The 16,372-nt window shown below is 37.6% G+C and overlaps 1 protein-coding gene across 9 annotated transcripts in view; it reads right to left on the bottom strand.

The window, feature by feature from the left end:
- Positions 1–907: 907 nt before the first annotated feature.
- Positions 908–16,372, bottom strand: part of JAK2 (Janus kinase 2) — a 65,488-nt gene continuing 50,023 nt past the window's right edge. For 8 of the 9 annotated variants that reach the window (XM_010586036.1, XM_010586033.1, XM_010586038.1 and 5 more), the window contains 6 exons: positions 16,069–16,258; positions 15,020–15,144; positions 9,793–9,965; positions 8,424–8,541; positions 6,526–6,639; positions 908–4,288 (listed from right to left, as the gene is read on the bottom strand). In XM_010586036.1, coding sequence (XP_010584338.1) covers positions 4,181–4,288; positions 6,526–6,639; positions 8,424–8,541; positions 9,793–9,965; positions 15,020–15,144; positions 16,069–16,258 — 828 coding nt within the window. In that variant the 3' untranslated portion in view covers positions 908–4,180. Of the gene's footprint in view, positions 4,289–6,525; positions 6,642–7,998; positions 8,134–8,423; positions 8,542–9,792; positions 9,966–15,019; positions 15,145–16,068; positions 16,259–16,372 lie in introns of those variants that run through there. The other variant, XR_775538.1, reaches the window with a different exon arrangement.

The following is a 16,372-nucleotide window of genomic DNA, read 5'->3' as shown; positions in this document are numbered from 1 at the left end:
CCCTTCCAAAAGATAAACACTACATATGGCTATTCTGGGAAGGTCACAAAGTTATATGTGCTGTATTCTACCCCTTTAAACAGGCCAGCTCTCTTCAGTAGTGACTTTAACACCAGTAACTAATTTTAGGTATTATATAAAAGAAAACCTTGGCAGGCATGTGCCATTCAATGTATTTAGTTATTTTATTTTCACTATCCAAACTCAAAAGAAATGCACAGTGAAGTTTCATGTATTGATACAGTTTTCTAAAAAATATCCCTTTCATGTTCTCTTCAATAAACCATGCATTCAAATGTTTGCAGTCCAACCACAAGGAGGAGGTGTCTTTTTTTTTTCCCTCCTTCCTAAAGGGACTTTTTCTACTTTAATATAAAGTATTGTAAACCTCTTACTCAAAAAGCAAAATTCAGAAAAAGCTTCTTAACCTAACATCTTTTCAAAATTGCTCTCTGGCATGGCACAACCTTAAGCAGTTGCTTTTGGTGTAATAATTCTTGTATTTTTCAGTCAGGTTAGGCCTCAGGGAATATTTTGTATTTAAGGCAGACAATACACAGTTTAGAAATATATTAGCACATATTTGTCTTGGTGTGGTATTTTCAGTAGACATCAGTTTTTCATAAATCATTATGTATTTCACATTTCAGAAAGCTTCTTCAGTATTGAACATCAGCCTTCTTCCATCAGTCTGGTGGTTGTTCTATGCTTCTATTTTTGCTCTCAGAACTCTATCCTCCAGATGTTTGTGATCATACATTCCTGGAAAGCTTGCTCTCTTTACACAAGAGTTACATTTCTTCTTACTTTATACAATAACATCTTTTCCCATACATTTCAAGGCAGTTGGTCAACATCTCAACTAAATGCAACAGTTAAAAACTTACTTTCTGGAAACAAATTAAAATAATTTTTACATATCTTTTTACAGTTATATTCATCTGTACATTTAGTAACAATTATCTCAACTATGGAAGCTTTTATTAAATACTAGGACTTGACAAGAATATGGGTTTCTTTTCCTGAAAACTCATTCCTCCTCTGGCTTATTGCATGACTGTTGCAAGGCTGTGGAATCTATTTAAAAACTGATTTTGAAACTTAACATATTTATACTGATACACAACAAACCAATATTATACTAGACAATACTTGTTTGCAGAGTTCTATAAGATATATTGTGCACTTACAGAAAAATTCTTTCACTTCAAATACAACTGCAAAGCAGTAGTTAATATTTTAGTTCTACATCATAGCAGCAGTCATGTATGCATAAACCAGCACTTCTAGGAAAAAAAAAAAATCACAGCATTTTGGGTAGCATAATGATTACACTAAAGTATGACAAATGCAATGCCAGCTGAACAAAGTTTCTAAAACAGAGAACTGAGTCTGTAAATACAAAGGCTATATAAAAATACAGCATCATACAATGCTACTGTAGATCTGAATGCTTTTGAAATGCAGTGTTCCTTGTTTTTGAAAAAGGTTACTACAATTGGCAGTAGAAAATTCAGCAAAATCACTGCATTTACATGCTCAACAGCTTTTTGAGAAAACCATTGGGTCTGCTCCAGGACCTAAATGTTGGTGCTGCAGATGATCACACATCCCCCGAGAGTCCTAAGCACTACTTGGTCCTATTCACCCAGCTAAGAATACTCATCCCAAATGATCAAGCCCTTTGCACAGATAGACTTGTTACAAAAGACTATATGTTCCTGACCAACAGCACAAAATTATACTGCAGTGTAAAGATATGGCTTTCTCTAAAAATTATGAAGTATTAAAGAAAACAATTCCACAAGACACTTAAAAATTATCCTTGAGTTCAACACTGTATTTATGCAATCAAATAGACTATGTAATCAGTCATAGTGTAGTAGAACAAGAAAGACTTTTTATTCACTTGAAAAAATAGCAGACTGGAAGAGTTCTTCATTGCATTACACAAACTTCCCTGAGATTTTTACATAAATTATGTTTAGTCTACTGTATATTGGAAACCAGTTAGCTACTGAGTGTCATACACTGCAAATTTTACATAATTCCTGCATATGTTATTCAGCTAAAATGCTATTTCAATGCTTTAAAGCTTTATCTTCTTTTGTTACAAAAACCACGTACACGCAACCAAGACTACAAATGCAAAGACATTTTTTGCACAAAATTTTAAATCTTCAAAGCAATGTATAAAAATGAAGAAACATGTTAAGTTGAACAAAGCACTTTAAAGTTCTTTGCAGCTTAAAAACTGATTGTGAAATTAGTTTTAAAAATTATCTATGCAAGTGTTTGGTGGCAAGAAAACCAGCAGAAATATTATTAAATGCAATGGGCAGAAAGAGGGCTGATGCTGCCCTCCCTATTTAGCAGTCTCCCATATTATAAAATAATAATTTTGTATGAGCAATTATGGGAGAGAAACATCACAGTGGTACAAAACATTGCTATACTGGCACTATGTTACACTAAGTAAGGATTTTTCTATTTTTTAAAGTTGAGGTACTTAAACTTCTGATAAGATGGATGTAGTTAACCACAAATCTTAAGGAGGCCCCATAGTGAAAGTAACTCCTCTGTTTCACTGACACTCTGCCACAAATTTTAAAAACTAACACTTCATTTTAAATACAAATCTGGATGTCAGGTCAGTTTGCCAAGTTGTATATCCCCTTAACTGAACTTCTCTCAGCAAAAGTCCAAGAAGAACAAGCATCGTACTTCACAAACAATAATGCTTAAGAATAAGACAAAACAAACAAACAAAAAGATTATTTGAACTAAAAATAAACAAAACCTGCAACTTTACTGCTTTGAGATATGAGATTATCCCCAAGTTTTATGCCTGGAGGCAAAACCAAAGAGTTGTCTTGTCCATATTTCAAAAGCTGAATTTTACAGCATAAGTAATCTGTTCAGGTAGTTCTGATCTCCTTCCAGTTCCCAGTAACTGGGATCACGTCCTTGCCCCCCACTGAGCGTGGAGCAGTTGCACTTGTAATTCCTCCTTCCAAATAGTCTTATGTTGGGTATTACCACAGAAAGAAATAGGAGGTAACTTGGGCCACTTCATTACACAATAGACTCGATGTGGTTGTGACTGGCCATATCACATACTGGGCCATAAGCACTCTTTTAGTGTATTGGAAGGAAGGTATAAGGTGACCATCTTAACAGGAAAGTGAGGAACTGTGAAATGGAGGGCATTTTCTAGATTCTTAATTCTGCTTTAAAAAGTTCCCAATTTACAGATACACTTATGACTGCATGAAAATTACAAAGATGGAAAGAGCAGCATTTAAAATCAGTATGTTTAGCTTCTTCATATTCAGAAACAAACTCAAGACACTGCCTTGTGTAAAATGGCTTCATTTCTACTTGTTATCACTGTATCTTCAATTATATAAAGGAAATCTAATACTTACTCAGAGGAAGAGTAAGAAAAACTGGATAACATGTTTGCTTTTAACTTTAAATTAAAATTTCCACATGGATGAGTAGGTTTTCTGGCTCTCCAAATTAAGAACAATTTGCTCCCTTTCCCTCAAAATACTTAAAGAACATCATAGCCTATTATATCTCTTTGCATATATTGCTGGCTGATAACTGATTCAGGCACATGAAAAGTTTCTGGGTTACATAACCACTTCTATTTTGTTATACAGAGAAGCCATTTCTGCATCAACAATGAAAAAATTACAAAACTGTATTAACACACACAAGCCCTTGCGCAACACACAAAACAGGGTGCCAAGTCATTATATACTCAGTGTGAAAAGACTTCTAGAAGTCTTTTCTGTGCATCCCCATTTCAACAAGGAAATACACTGTCTTTCCATCTCTTAATCTCACCACATTTTAAGTCACCTCTTTTTTGTATTGCCAAGTAAGGCAAATAATGGTGTTGTAGACTGACCATATATTAGACTATTTTATTTAGAAAAATAATTTCTCTCCCTATTGAGAATTTCAACACATTCTTATAGGAACAAATATATCCTGATAAAGAAAACCAGCAGGATTCCTCAGTATGCAGATTGAGATAGGATATTTGCCACACAGATTTTACTTCCAGCAAAGGTAAGATGCACATGTGTACATACGTCAATTATACACAGCAGACCAAGTACATTTTGTTCTGCATTCCAACGCATCCTCTGAAGGAGGGATAGTTTTCTCATCCACCCATGTTGTCCCTTATATGATCCACTCGCTGAGCAAGATCCCTAAAGGTGGGGCGCTGGGTAACATTATTGTTCCAGCATTCTTTCATGATAGCATAAATCTGGAGCAGAAACAAAGAAAGTCAGTAGTAGGTAAACAGATGTTACAAATAGTTAATAGTTACTCTGATCTGGTCCAAAGAACATTCAACTTAACTTTATGCTTCTAAGCAACAGTGGCACAAGAGTGTGCCTAAAATCTTCCTATACCAATCAGTTTATCTGCTTGATCCCAATGACAGCAAGAAGTGAGGATAGCTAACTCTGCAAAAGCCCTTATAAAAGGAGGGGAGTTTTTTTAGAGTTAGTCTAGAAATTCACTTAGCTAGTTTTTGAAACTTTTAAGAGACACATGTTATTTTGCTAAGTTTTTATCTTCTTGCTTGCTCTTATTTTTTGGTAAGCTAAAAAACATTTAAAATGACAAATGTTTTACAAGTCTGACCAAAAATCAGATTTACAAAGACAGCAATTCTAAAATTATGCCTCCCCTGCAATGTTAACATACACCTCTCCACATCCATATATTAAATTCTTAATTATTCTTCATATATAATCAGAAATAAGCCAGAAAAGTTACTGTGCAAACTGAACCCACTTCTAGCAGAAGTAGATTTAAATTACTTTTGGAGAAGATTTCCATTACAATAGGCATTTGACAACAGCTTTCTCTTTTCCCAAACATGTACCTGATACCTGGTCACAAAACAACTTGCCAAGCTCTTCACCTGTACTCCTCTCACCAATTTAACCCAGACTACTATTACCAACTTCTCATACTTCTTCCAACAATTTTTTACATCTTGCCTAAGAACAATCTGCAGAGCTCCCAGAAATAAAAAAAAGTAGTGTCAGTTCCTTATTTTTCAGCAAATGTGAAACTCCTGCATTGACCAAGCTGCTTTAGACCCAAGTCTCAAGAAGCTTGTAGGCTACAGACATCTGGAAGATTTAGTATCTGTGATGACTGGCCTTTCAGAATCAAAACAGGAGAAGCACAGTTTCTGACAAAAAAGAGCCATTTTCATCTTGCTTTGATATCTGAAGAAATGTCAGACATTGAAACCTTTGCATTAGTCTGGATACAATTTCAGTAAAACAGATTATGCATTATCTCATACATATGACATTCAGGTTATCTACAAGAAGCCAAACCTTTGCAATTCAACAATGGCTGTACTCACACATCTAATGCAAGGAAGGTTACTTCAGAGACTTCTTTGATTCTCTATAGACTATTTCTTCCCCCGTGGCTTCCCTGCCCTACCTGTACCATTCTTTCTCTTCTTTGCTAGACCACTTGACCCTGATCTCTCCTCTGTCTCCAGCTTTGAATGGATTATTTCTCAACTTATTGCCAAGTGTGCTTGATTTTAAAGGGATGCAGCAATTGATCTGAGCTGGAAGTTACACATGTTAAAAAGCATAACTATTTTACTTACCTTCTTTCCCTACTGATTCACCTACTCAGCCCTACAAGTTTGACTCAAGCTGAAGTGCACCCTGCTCTGAAGAAGAGAGAACTACAAGACTTAGAAGTACCATGAAAGAATTTTTTAAAACATCTGGAGTATTAGCGAAAACAAAAGGACACTGAATTAATCGGTGTGCCTTGAGGATGGCTTTACATACATATACACTTCAGTATCTACGAAGAACATGAATACAAACCTGAAGACCCTGAACATCTAAAATCTGACTCATATACTTAACTGGGCGTACAGTCTGCAGGTAGCTCTTGGGTGAGAATGTTTGACAGTGAATAATACACATGATAAACATTGGTATTCCTATGCTTGTGGAGGGAAGAGCAAGTGAAAGAAAATAATCAAGATAAGGAGTTCTTTAAATCTTGGAATCAAATGCGAAAAACCTTATGTAGATATTAAGGTACTTCTGCTAAACGTTACAGACTTCAAGAGAATCCACAGTTCACAGCTTTGAACAAGAATCTCTATATGGGGCACCCATGGAACAAGTTCTATATACTAATCTCATTGCCTTAATAAATTTATATTTTTGAAATAGAAGCCCGAGTGCCCCAGTACAGCAGTCAGTCATAATAGTCCTACTTCATAGATTTAGAAAGACTACATTCTAGGCTCCTGAGGGAATGCAATCTAAACAATCAGAAATGTGATTGTACTCATCAGGCAACTGAAATAACAGCACAGCCATTCCGCTTGTATAAATACTTGAATAACACATGCAGAACAAAACACAAGGTTTGCATCTACCACGTACTCACCCTGACTGAGCACTTTTCAGACTATAGTAACATATTAATACAATACTTCACCTCATCAGGGCATCCATCTGGTCTTGGTAGTCGTCCATTATTCTTCAAAAGCTCTATCAAATGAAATACAATCATCTGCCCTTGTTTATCATTGCCGATCATGCGCATGAATTCCTGAAACAGAAGGCTAACTGTCATAAATAATTTTCAAAGAAAAAATTATGCTGCAATGTTCTTGCCAGGGAAAATCTGTTGTAATACTACTACTACTAGAGAACAGTATGTAACAATGATAAAATTATAAATTACAAGTCCAGAGAATATAACAATAATTACAGATTTTTTTTGTGTGTAGATAAAAATAGGAAGATACATACACAATTTAAAGTAGTAAGTGAAAAATCTTAAAATAACGTTGATTAGCATCTGACGATTAACTTTAAAAGGATAAACCTCACAGCTAATTCTAAAGAGCTCTCTGAAACATTAAAACAAGATCTTGATGCTTTGAAAAATACCAGTCAAACAGAAAACAGGCAATATCATACTGATGTATGAAAAAAAAGATTAACAGGATTAATCAGTAACTACAGGCCAGAAAGAGTAGCATAATTAAAGCCAGCAAAAATGGCTTAGATAAATCTTGCCATCCAAAACCCAACATAACTCAAAAAGTAGATTAAAATCTCACTCAGGTTGCCAGAGATCAAAAGTAAATGAGGGAGTCCTATTAACTGAAAATAATTTTAAACACAACAAGAAGGAATTATTTTTCTTCCAATGCTACATACATTTCTTTAATATTCTTTAACATGAAAATGGGAAACAACTGTTGGTAGAATCTGCAAATGGCCAAAGTTGAGGAAACAATGTACAAATATGAAGACCATGACAGTTAAAAAGACTGCTTTGGCTAATTGATTAAATTAATTTTTCTTGATACATATCCAGTAGAATAACCAACCTGATGAAGTGGTGAATGCACATGTAGAGTTAATTTATTCAAAGTATATTCCACCTGAGCCCATGACTTAGTCTACCACTTTTCATTTCATAATCCTTCTGAAGAACTCCAGGTGTCTGCAGTGTTCGTGTTATTATGCAAGAAGAGCTGCCCCTGCCTTGAGAGTTCTTCTTTGATAGCTTAGTCATTGTATAGAATTACTAAGAGGTCCACTGAGGTCAATGCAGAGATCTCCCAAGTGCATTTTTGCCTATCATCATTGTTCAGCTCTCAAAACTACATTTGCCAGGACTGAGACTCTAGCCAAGGGTATGAACAGCTGCAGTAAATATATAAGGCTCAAGTCTCCTCTGTTATGCCTGCAAAGGACTGTAGGTATAAGTAAGATCATGAATCTCATTTCCAATTGGAGAACCATTATTCAGTGTACAAGTAGTACTTTTCTCCGTCCACTATAAATGTCTTAAAAGGTGCCTGTCAATAGTCTGCAAAAAGCCACTCCCTTTCTTTCTTGAACTTCAATGCTAACTTGGGTTCTGGTAACATAACAAAGTAACTTTTAAGTTACTTATTTAACTCAACTTAATGTTTACCTATTTGTTTGGCTCAGCCTTAGATTTGGAATAGCATTAAAAATACATGTCATGTTGCAACGAAACAGTTGCATCTGGGATCACTCTCCACAAAGGATGAGAAAGAACAATCTGTAATGAGATATTTTAAAATCTTTTCAAACGGTTAGGAGTTACCCGATGGGTAAGATCTGCACAGACTATCAGCTAATTTTCAGATCTCCTTTCCTTCTTATGGCTTGATATGAATACTTCTTAGCATGTTGCTGCTCTTGATTGGACGCTGCCTCATAAACACTAAGGTATTTCCAGAAAAGCATGAGTAAATATCAACCTACTTAAGTATAGGAACAATCTGTATCTTTTAAAAAATTTAGATAAAGAAACAAAAAATCTCTGACAACCATTAACTATGTACTTACAGCTGGTGGGCTTTTGCTCTTGTCAATATACGTGAAGAGTTCATACAAGACCACACCAAAACTCCACACATCTGAGGCCACAGAAAATTTGCTTTCTGTCAGAGATTCTGGAGCATACCTGCAACACATGGTAAAAGAAATATTATTCTGTCTAACGTGTCTTTTTGATTTTGAAGATATTACTTTTAATAAGACTGACTTTTTTTCATAAGTATTCTTTGTACACAGGCATTAGCACGTTCCTTCCACTACCTTCACTAGTAACTATTCTTTTAATAATAGTTAATTGGTATTGAAAACACAAACCCCCTCAAGCAAACAGAGTTAGCGATAACTATATCCAAGTTTTTGTTTTTCCAACAAAGCTGTAGATATTTTTCTTATCTGTAGTGTGAGTAAAAAAGATTTTGATGTGATAAGGAAGGCCTCGAAAGACAATTATAGCCAGCAAGAATCCTTCCACCACTTTCAGTGAGTCTTGAACTGTCTCCCAGCTACTTCTGGACTTAAATTTTACAACTCGCAATAACATCATCTACTAAGATGCCATTTTGTATTATTTATACTTTAGATACGACATTTTTACAGTGCCTGAAGCAGACTAAAATATAGACTAAAATCACATGTACAAAATGGCATTTTCTTTTGCTATCAGGACATAAAACGGTTTTTATCAGTTATCTGCCAGCGTCTTTTCTAAGGTATGTCTAGGTCTGTAGAACGGAACAGAAGTATATATTTTGCATTCTGAATACAGTCTACCAATTTCCATTTCATAATCCTTCAGTCTCCCACAGACTACACAGAGTGTTCTTCTCTTTTCCAAGCTAAGTACAGCTCCTTGGACCATTACTGCATTTTGGAGTAACTTAGGCCTTTTCTGGAAGCTCAATGCCCAAATACAGACATCTACCTGAATATTCAACTCAGCATTTTATCCTTGCTAATTGCAGTCTGTGGGATTTAACTCTACTTGGTCAACAGGGGGTCTCTCCAACAGATCTCAGCTACAAGCTATGAATGACCAGTGTTCAGGGAACCAAAAGGTCCAAAACTTTGAAAGCATCCTGGGGAACGAGTCCTTTTAGATTTCTTTTATCTTTGAATATCTTCCCTGTTGCATACTATTTCTTTCAAGTATTCTGGTAATTTTTAGTTTTGTGTGGTTTTGTTTGTTTGTTTGTTTTTAAATATGTTGAAAAAACCTACATGCTGTTCTGTAAAGTCAAACATCATGCATGTAACTTTCACAATGCTGGGCAACTGACCTGGAGTTTGCACTTAAAAATCCCACAATATGCAAAACAATTGGCTGGAACTGCAAAAACTGAAAACATGCCATGATTTCACATACCAAAAGAAGACTTACCAAAATATAGGGCTTTCACCAGGTTCTTTTACTTTGTAGTATTCTTTGTCTTGTGGCAAGACTTTTGTCAATCCAAAATCTCCAATTTTAACTCTGTTCTCATTCTCCACTAAGATATTTCTTGTTGCTAAATCGCGGTGAACGTATCTTTTTGTACCCAGATACTCCATGCCCTAGGTGTAAAGTTCACAAACAAGAGGAAAAGAGTTACTTTTACCATTAAGTAGCTGCACTTTCCCTAAAGGGATGCATTAACCTCAAAGTTAAAGCCAAACAAAGATTGTTACCAAAACTGGTGTGCTTGAACATTTGTATTCTCTGAGGAATTACTTCTTCTAAGACCAGGGACTTCCCTTAACTGAAGGGAGACAGACTGAGCACCTGTCAGAGCCGAGTGTTTGTTGATTATGTAGCTGGATATCTGTTACAGCTACTTTCTGTGGCCAAATGCAGTTTGCCGGTGACAGACAGAAGAAAAACAAGATTTGGGCTAAGCTACACAGTCCAGGGCAGATGAGAAGGCTGTCCTATTTACCCATTTAATTATTTTTCTTCACTTCATACATCTGCTTTCCTGATTGCTTTATGAAACGATATAATATGATTCCTTGAATTTGACAACTATCCTCCGACTGTATTCCCACCTGTCTGTCCTGTTTCTCTTCCATATGGCCCATTACTCACCAACACAGTTCTGCTTATTGTTATATTCCCATGGGTTGCCGTAACAAAACATGGGTCCAAAGCCATGTTGTCTTTTGCTGCTGCTGATCCCTTCTTACCAATGCATGTAATTCTTTTTGCTAATGATGAAATGTGGAAGAAGCCAGCGTGTGTAGTGGTATTACTAAAAAAAGGAAGGTCTTGCTTACACAGCAATAATAAACGGTGGACAGAAGGTGACACTGCAGAACGTAGAGAGATACCCGACTTGTACGTGAAAGGAAACACAAAGCAAGCTGCCAGTTTGGGAGTTTCATAAGAAAGCGTCTCGCTCCTTCAACACGACCGAAAAGCGACAAGTTACGCTACGAGCACCGCTGAACCCAGAAGTTTCGGACACGAACGTCAAGAGGCCGGCCTCCCTCCCTCCCTCTCCTCCTCCTGCGGAAGTAGCGTGACTCCGCAGCCCAACCAACCCTCCCCTCAGGCGCCTGTTGCCTCTTCGCGCCGCTAGGGGGCGCCGCCGTGCGCCCCCCAGCCCCCTTCCCGAGGGGCCGGCCGGCAGCGCCGACCCGCCGGTCCGCCCCGAACAACACCACCGCCCCCAGCCCGGCTTTTCCCCGGGAAGGCGTCTGCGTTCCCGGTACTTCCCGTCCGCGTCAATGCCGTGGCTTTTTGTTACTGCTACACAGTGCACTGAGCACCGTCCTGAAGTTTCTCTGAGGACAGCAGTTTCTCTGTTAGCCTGGAAAATACTTCTCCTAAGAGAGAGACTTAATTGAAATCGTGCAAATTCTAAGTGGACATCATAGCCCTGTGGCACTACTCTAACAATGGAGTTGAGTTTCATTATGTGATTTCCGACGTTTCTCTCATTAAAACCATGCTATCCAGCAAGGACACCGGAAGCGCTTTAAGCACTAAGAGATGGAAAAATAAAATTTATTCTTGGCCTCTTCTCCTATCAGCCAGCCTTAACAAAATGCAGGGCCATAAGAGCAAAAAAGAACATCCCCAAAATCAGATGCACAGAGAAGTTAACTTCCTTATTTGCCACTCTGTTGTCAGGATTCTTTAAAGCTGAATATAAAGTCCTATTTCTTGCCACCAGACGAGCTATACAAATGGCACAAGCTGCACCGATGACAGCTGCACTAATTTGCATCTACAGACACATCACCACTAGCAAATGCCATCTCTGAAAATGCTGCTTTGCACAGTATGAGATATGCACACACACAAAAAAATCACCTGTAAGCCAGGAATCCTTTACCAGTACAGTGGCAAGGAACCAAAACACAGCAAGCAAGCAAAACCACTCATCTAAATCCTCAGGTGTGGGCATGCCTTCGTTTCTCTCATATATTTGACAGAAAAGCAGCAAGGCAGAGGGAGAAAGACTTTTGATTTTAAAAAAATCCAAATAACAGAGTGACAGAAATGCACAGCAGAAAGAACAGATATGAGATGTTGAAAGAGCAAACATTGCAAGAGAAGCAAAAACAGCTAAAGGAAAGGGGGAAATGTGATCAGCTAAAAGAAGAAGAAAAACCATTCAGATTCCATTTTCCTAATAGTAGGTATTATGTTTTTAATTACGTTGTTTTGAAGTAACAGAATGCTGCAGATTAGAGTGAAATCTTAAACGATCAATATAACCTCTGCTTTGCAGGTCATACAGCAACAACAGTGCAAAGCAAGACACGCTGTAATTATTAGACTTTGATCCCCTTGGAAGTAAAGGAAAGAGACCTCTTTAAGAGAAAGCCCTATATGCAGACTTCCCCCATTCTCATACTGTGTGTACCTACACTTCGCCACATCAAAGCAGGATGTTTTCCCACGTAAGTATCTGCAGAAGGCATATTCTAGCTCCCTTCCTCTTGGTTTGTGCTCGGCACTTCGGAAGCAGTCATTTCATCTGCTGTTTGGATTTTTCACATCATCATTCTGCAGATGTGTAATATTTCGATGCTTCTTTTATATATGTGTATGTATACACATTAAGAATCTTCTTCTTTGTACCTTCTGAACACAGTTCCTTTCCCACAGTTTCCTGCCATATTTGCACTGCCTGCAAAGGCCAAAATCTACCTTCTGGTCCTCCCATCAGATACCTGTCTCAGAGAGCAGGGTCCTGAGATATGTTGCCACTGTTGTTCCTTCCGGCTTTGAATAAAACTTTGGATAAGGCCTGAAGACTTAGATATGCAAGCTTCACAGCTTCTTATGAGAGTAAGGCTCCTTATGAGCCCTCAGGTCATAGGCTGAGAAGGCCACAGAATAAAACAGGTAAGTGGCTGCAGCCTTTGCGTGTTCAAAAATCCCTGTTGCATCTTTATTCTATGAAAGGTTCACTGTCACCAACCTTCTAGGTGGTTCTGAGTGTTAGACACTTCCAGCTCTTTGCTTTGAAGGAAGATTGTTTTCAGTGACTTAACAGCACTGAAAATAACAGTTATTTTGTTGCAGAAATAATACTGAGAGACTTTCTTACGCCCCTTACTGGAGAATGACTTCTCCGTTTTGAGACACAAATAAAAGGGCTTTTAACTCTTTTTGAGTGGGTGGTCCTATGTTCAATCCTTCCTCTCTGTGAACAAGATTGACACTTGCCACAGACTTGTGAACATTTTCTGTTTTCCAACCTCATTGTACATTGCTTGCCCATCGAGGAGTTTTTGCTGGAGACCACCCACCTAGCCTTGCTTCAGTGAAGCACATGAATAGGTGAGCTCAGCTGCTAAAAAGTGCATGCAGCATTCTTCTGTACATGCCCCAGGTTCAGTAGCTAAAAGGTTTACCAAGTCAGCCCAGGTTCAAGCAGGGAACACGATCAAGCTCTGCTCACCCGGTGAAAGTTTGAATGCCTGGAGAAGACCTCAGCTCTGGCAGAGGCTCTCCTGCCTGACTTGTCATGCCTTTTCTGTGGATATTGCAGAAAGTCTTCTGCTCTGAATGTGGCAGGGCCAAATTAACGGACATAGGAATATCTGTGGGCTACATACCCTGAAGAACACTCATTAATGTTAAGTAACCTACTGTTTCCACATCTTTGATGTGGGTATTGGGGAACGGAATTTAAAAATATTTCTGGTACGTGCCTTGAGGTGCCGTGTCTTCCCCCCACCCCTTCTCTCTCTTCCCTCTGACCCCTCCCCCCCCCTTTTTTTTTTCCTTTACTCAAACTACCAAACATGCAACTAAGTCTAAAGTGTCTGTAGTTTCTTGTATCTAAAGCATAACAACAGAATAAAACGGCATAAGCCCTGTTTCTGAGGAAATGAGATATTACAATAAAGATCAGATGTTTGCCCCCCTTTTCAGAATTTTATGAAGGATGTTCAGTACCAACCATTGAGACTAGCAAATAATTTATTACAGTGTCCTGGTTCCAGCTGGGATAGAGTTAATTTTCTTCTTAGTAGCTGGTACAGTGTTTTGGATTTAGTGTGAGGATAATATTGATAGTGCACCGATGTTTTAGGATAAGCACTGCTTAGCAACAGCTAAGTTAAGGATTTTCCAGTTTCCCACACTCTGCCAGCAAGCAGGTGTACAAGAAGCAGGAGGGAGCACAGCCAGGACAGCTGACCCTAACTAGCCAAAGGGATGTTCCATACCACAGAATGTCATGCTCAGTAGGGAAACTGGGGGGAGTTGGCTGGGAGGGGTGGATCACTGCTCTGGCATCGGTCATCAAGTGGTAAGCAATTGCATTGTGTATCACTTGTCTTTTTCTTGATTTGTTTTTTTTTGTGTGTGGTTTTTTTTCAATTTTATTTTTTTAAATTTTATTATATTCCTTTTCATTACAATTATTATTATTTTTAATTATTATTGGTAGTATTAAATTTTATTTTAGTTATTATGTTGTTCTTATCTCAACCCTAAGTTTTACTTTTTTTCCCCCGATTCTCCCCCCCATCCCACTGGGGGTGGGGGGGGAAGTGAGCAAGTGGCTGCATGGTGCCGAGATGCCAGTTAGGCTTAAACCACAACATACAGCTTTGGGCATTTCTATGGCCTCTAGTTCTTCATACAGAAATCATATACCTTGCTCTTTCTGCTAAACAAGCTAATATTATTTACAGTTTAAAGTAAATTTCGTAAACACATACATGCTATTACTAGTGGTTTTACAGCTGAATGTCTAAGTTCTGAAAAATAAGTTATAATATGTCATGAACAGTTTGCCTGGGTGAGTACATTAACTCCTACAAAATTTTATTTCAGCTCTCATTAGGGAGAAAAGAGGTTTTGATTCTTCTGAATGAAATATAAGCTAAGCAAACTATAAAATAAGCAAAAATAAATGGAGTATGTTCTGCCTCAGTCAGCAGATAAGCCAGTCTCAGCATCCTGTATTAAGATACTCAGAAGTTGTCATGTTTAGTGCACGAGTATGTATCACTACTTTTTTTAGGGTTATGGGGTGCTACCAGCCCAACAGTATTATAAAAGATACAACAAAACAACCAATGATGGTTGTTTTGAGACAAATGAGAAGAGACCAAAGAGACAAAAATTTGTTGAAAAATGTCAATAATTTGAAATTTCCTACCTTGCATATCTGAGATGCATACAGCAAAAGCTTCTTGTGGTCAAGCCTTTCCTTGTGTTTCTGCAGATAATCTCGTAAACTTCCATACGGTAAGTATTCCATAATTAACCTTAGATTCCTACGACCTTTTACAACAAAAATAAAAAACATACTTAAGTTTTCTGTCATTTTCCAATGACAATTTTTGAAATACAAATATTTACAAATGTCTATGAATAAAAGTAATAGAAAATAGTCTTAATATCAAAAACCTAATTTATCATATGTACATCACTATGCAATTCTTCATATATTAAACTGCATTTATTCAGGAAATGCCATTTTTATTTAAACACAACAATAATGTGGATGTGCTTGATATACAGAGCATCACTAATCAAGATCACCTCATCAGTACTGTAGCTACTATTGCTAAAGCAAAGCAAAAGTGCCATGTGTATATTTGTGTTTATGTAATTCCTCCTCACTGCTGAGATTAAACTCATTATGGCAACTGACATCAACTGGTCAGCAATGTTACCATCTTTCAAAACTTAGTCTGATTTTGAACCAAGATTTTTCTTTTTACAGAACCCATGCTTTCATTCATCAGCTTCAACAACATCAGCAATTCACTCAAACACATCCATTTCTGAAACTTTTTCCTGTCTGGTCTTTTATTTTATAGGCTGTACAAGAACCAGTAATATCCACTCTGGGATATTACATTGAGCAAAAACCAATAACAGTTACAAAATGGTTGCATTTTCCCACTTAATCCTACATTCTTTTCTAGGAAGGCTTTTATGCTTTAAGATAAAGAAACTGGGTAACCAGTCAAAATGGTACTTTCTCTAAATCAATCAAATTATGCAATGAGCTGACTAAATAAAATGTCCACCTTGTACTGAGAAGTAGTATATGACAGACACTACTTCCTTTGATTTGTACTCTCTAAGTCCTGGTAAAGTTAGGACAAGTTAGCGATTTTCACAAACACTTACCTCTCTGAATTTCTCAGTATGCATACTTAGGTGTACACCTGAAGGTGTATTCAGTATAGCACATACCTGCGCTGTAGCATACTCCTTTGTATTTAACAATGTTATCATGCTGCAGAGATTTAAGTATTTCGATTTCTCTTTCAAAGTCCCTAAGGTGCTCTTCTGTGCTATGTTGCAGCTTTTTCACAGCCACCACCTCCCCAGTATTATCCTGCAGTGGGTCATACCGGCACATCTCAACACTGCCAAAGTTTCCCTAGATCACAAATGGAAATACTTGAATTAAAAACAAGACCACATCATTGTTTCTTTCTCAGTGCTTGTTCATACTGCCTCAGGGGAAAGAGGGTGGGGGGGAAAGATGGTGGGG

This window comes from Haliaeetus leucocephalus, unplaced genomic scaffold (genome assembly GCF_000737465.1).
Source record: "Haliaeetus leucocephalus isolate CR32 unplaced genomic scaffold, Haliaeetus_leucocephalus-4.0 Scaffold139, whole genome shotgun sequence".
NCBI classification, from domain to species: domain Eukaryota; kingdom Metazoa; phylum Chordata; class Aves; order Accipitriformes; family Accipitridae; genus Haliaeetus; species Haliaeetus leucocephalus.
Note: the sequence above shows the minus strand (reverse complement) of the source record. Positions and strands in the feature narration are given on the sequence as shown.